Source organism: Dipodomys ordii, unplaced genomic scaffold, assembly GCF_000151885.1.
Source record: "Dipodomys ordii isolate 6190 unplaced genomic scaffold, Dord_2.0 Scaffold1000006443, whole genome shotgun sequence".
Taxonomy (NCBI): domain Eukaryota; kingdom Metazoa; phylum Chordata; class Mammalia; order Rodentia; family Heteromyidae; genus Dipodomys; species Dipodomys ordii.
Genome location: NW_012290060.1, coordinates 99 through 2,222, shown reverse-complemented (window position 1 = coordinate 2,222; position 2,124 = coordinate 99). Strand labels below are relative to the sequence as shown.

Genomic DNA, 2,124 nt, shown 5'->3' with positions numbered 1-2,124 from the left:
GCCTCCCGGGTGTCGGGCTGGAAGGCCGGGCCGCTCTTGGGCCAGGACGATCTCGTCTACCATCACCAGCTGCATCACCATGTCCGCCACGATCTGCAGCGCCCGGGCCTTGGTGGTCAGCACGTCCCACACTCCCTCGCGGGCCGCGTCCACCAAGCCCTCGGGGCCCACGCCACCACGAAGTTCCCGGTCTGGTGGATCCCGCTCAGCTCCGCCATCACTTGGGATGCGGCCAGGCCCGCGTTCTCCGCCAGCGTCTTGGGCAGCGTCCGGAGCGCGCGGGCGAAGGCCAGGAAGGCCGGCCCGTCGGGCGCCTCCAGCGTGTGGCCCTTGGCCCAGAGCATCGTGGCCAGCGCCATCTCGGCGGCGCCCGCCCCGGGCAGCAGCCGGGGGTCGCGGCACAGCTGGGCGAAGGCGTCGATGGCGCGGTAGGCCGCGCGCTCGGCGCCGCGCAGGCCCTCGGCTGAGGCCCCGCGCAGCACCAAGGTGAGCGCGGGCGAGCCGGCTGGCTGCCACTCGAGCAGCACGGCGCGCCCGTCGCCCAGCTCCCGCGCCTGCACGCGCTGGCAGCGGCCGGGCTGCCGCGGGGGCACCAGCTGGCCCAGCAGCGGTGTGTCCAGCACCTGGCTCAGGTGGACCAGGTCCCTCCGTGACCGGGCCTGCACCACCATGATGTCCAGCTGGTCGGCCAGGCCCACGGCCAGCTCGTCCACGTCCCCCCACACCACCACCACGTTGATGCCCAGCTCGGCCAGCTGCGACAGCTGCCTCTCCAGCGCGCGGTCGCTGCCCCGCCGCAGCCCGGCCAGGTCGGCGGGGTCGGAGAGGCGCGCGGTGGCGGGCAGGCGCGGCGAGGCGGACGCGAAGTCGCAGGCGAACAGGGCCACCCGGGCGCCGGCGAGCACCGAGCTCCTCTGGCCGCAGCAGGCGGCGGGCAGGGCGAGCCCCGGGAGCACGCAGGACGCGTCCGGGGTCCCGCCGCGCAGCGCGCACACCCCCACGCGCTCCGGCCGGAAGCTGCCGTCCGGCTGGCGGCACGCCCAGCACGCCTGCGCCACCAGCCTCGCCAGGAGGTTCACGTCCGGCACGGAGTGCGTGTTCACCACCGGCAGCAGCGCCCACACCGGGTCCTCCAGAGGCCCCAGCGAGCGGATGGCCAGCAAGGGCAGCGCCGTCGCCACCTCGGCCGCGGCCGCCGCGTAGGCCTCGCGGACCTGGCCGCGCCGCAGCCCGGCCTGCAGCAGGTTCTCGGCCTGCTCCAGCAGCGCCTCGGTCAGGAGCACCACGAAGGCCGTGCCGTCCCCGCTCTCCTCCGCCTGCGCGTGCGCGGCCTCCCGCACCAGCTGGGCCGCGGGGTGCTCCAGCCGCAGGGCCTTGAGGATGGCGGTCGCCTGGCCCGTGCACACCGCGTCTCCGTTGTCTGCCACCAGGAACTTCTGCCGGCCGAGTGGCCATAGCACGGCCGGACCACGGCCGCCAGGGCCTGCACCGCGGCCGTGCTCCGCAGCAGGTGCCGGCGGCCAGGCCCGGCCCGGCGCCCCGAGGCCGCCTCCGGCCCCAGCACCTGGGGCAGTGTGAGGGCGGAGGGAACCCGGCTCTCCATGGCCGGCCCAGGGGAGGCGCGGGAGGCCGCGCGGGCGCACTAGCCAGGGCGGCTGGGGGCCCCGGGACACCGATCGCGGGCGCTCCGGGGAACGCTGGGAACAAAGAAGCCAAGGCCCATCCGCTGGAGGTCACCTGCGCGGAACAGTCCCGAACCGTCCCAAAGCTGACTGCGGGAACTGGGCTGTGGAGAGGCGAGAAGGGGGTGGCTGATGAAATCACAAAGCAGCAGATGGGGGGGGGGTGCCCGGGAATGAGGTCACAGAGGGCCGGGGGCTGAAGGCTGCAGAGGCCGGGCAGAGGCCAGCTGCGGCCCTGGCGTCCCTGGGCCGTGCGGTGCTGCTGGCCCCGGGTCCCGCGTCTGTTGCTTCACGGTGGGAACTCAGAGAGGCCGATGTCCTGTCCTGTTTGTTCTGGAGTGCTGTGCAGTGCTGGCCGTGTGGCGTATCTGCCTCCCTCTTTGCTTTTGTGGCCGCTTTACCAGTTTGTGTCTATTTGGAGTTCGTGGGTCTTTCGGTTTTT

The 2,124-nt window shown here is 73.8% G+C and overlaps 1 protein-coding gene across 1 annotated transcript; it reads right to left on the bottom strand.

Annotated features, from left to right (window-relative positions):
- Positions 1-31: 31 nt before the first annotated feature.
- Positions 32-1,603, bottom strand: Cct8l2 (chaperonin containing TCP1, subunit 8 (theta)-like 2; the record flags this gene model as incomplete). The annotated part of the gene is given in 3 exon segments (XM_013037674.1): positions 32-176; positions 179-1,453; positions 1,456-1,603. Coding segments are annotated over 3 exon segments (1,568 nt in total), but the record flags the coding sequence as incomplete, so codon positions are not given.
- Between the last annotated feature and the right edge of the window lie 521 nt (positions 1,604-2,124).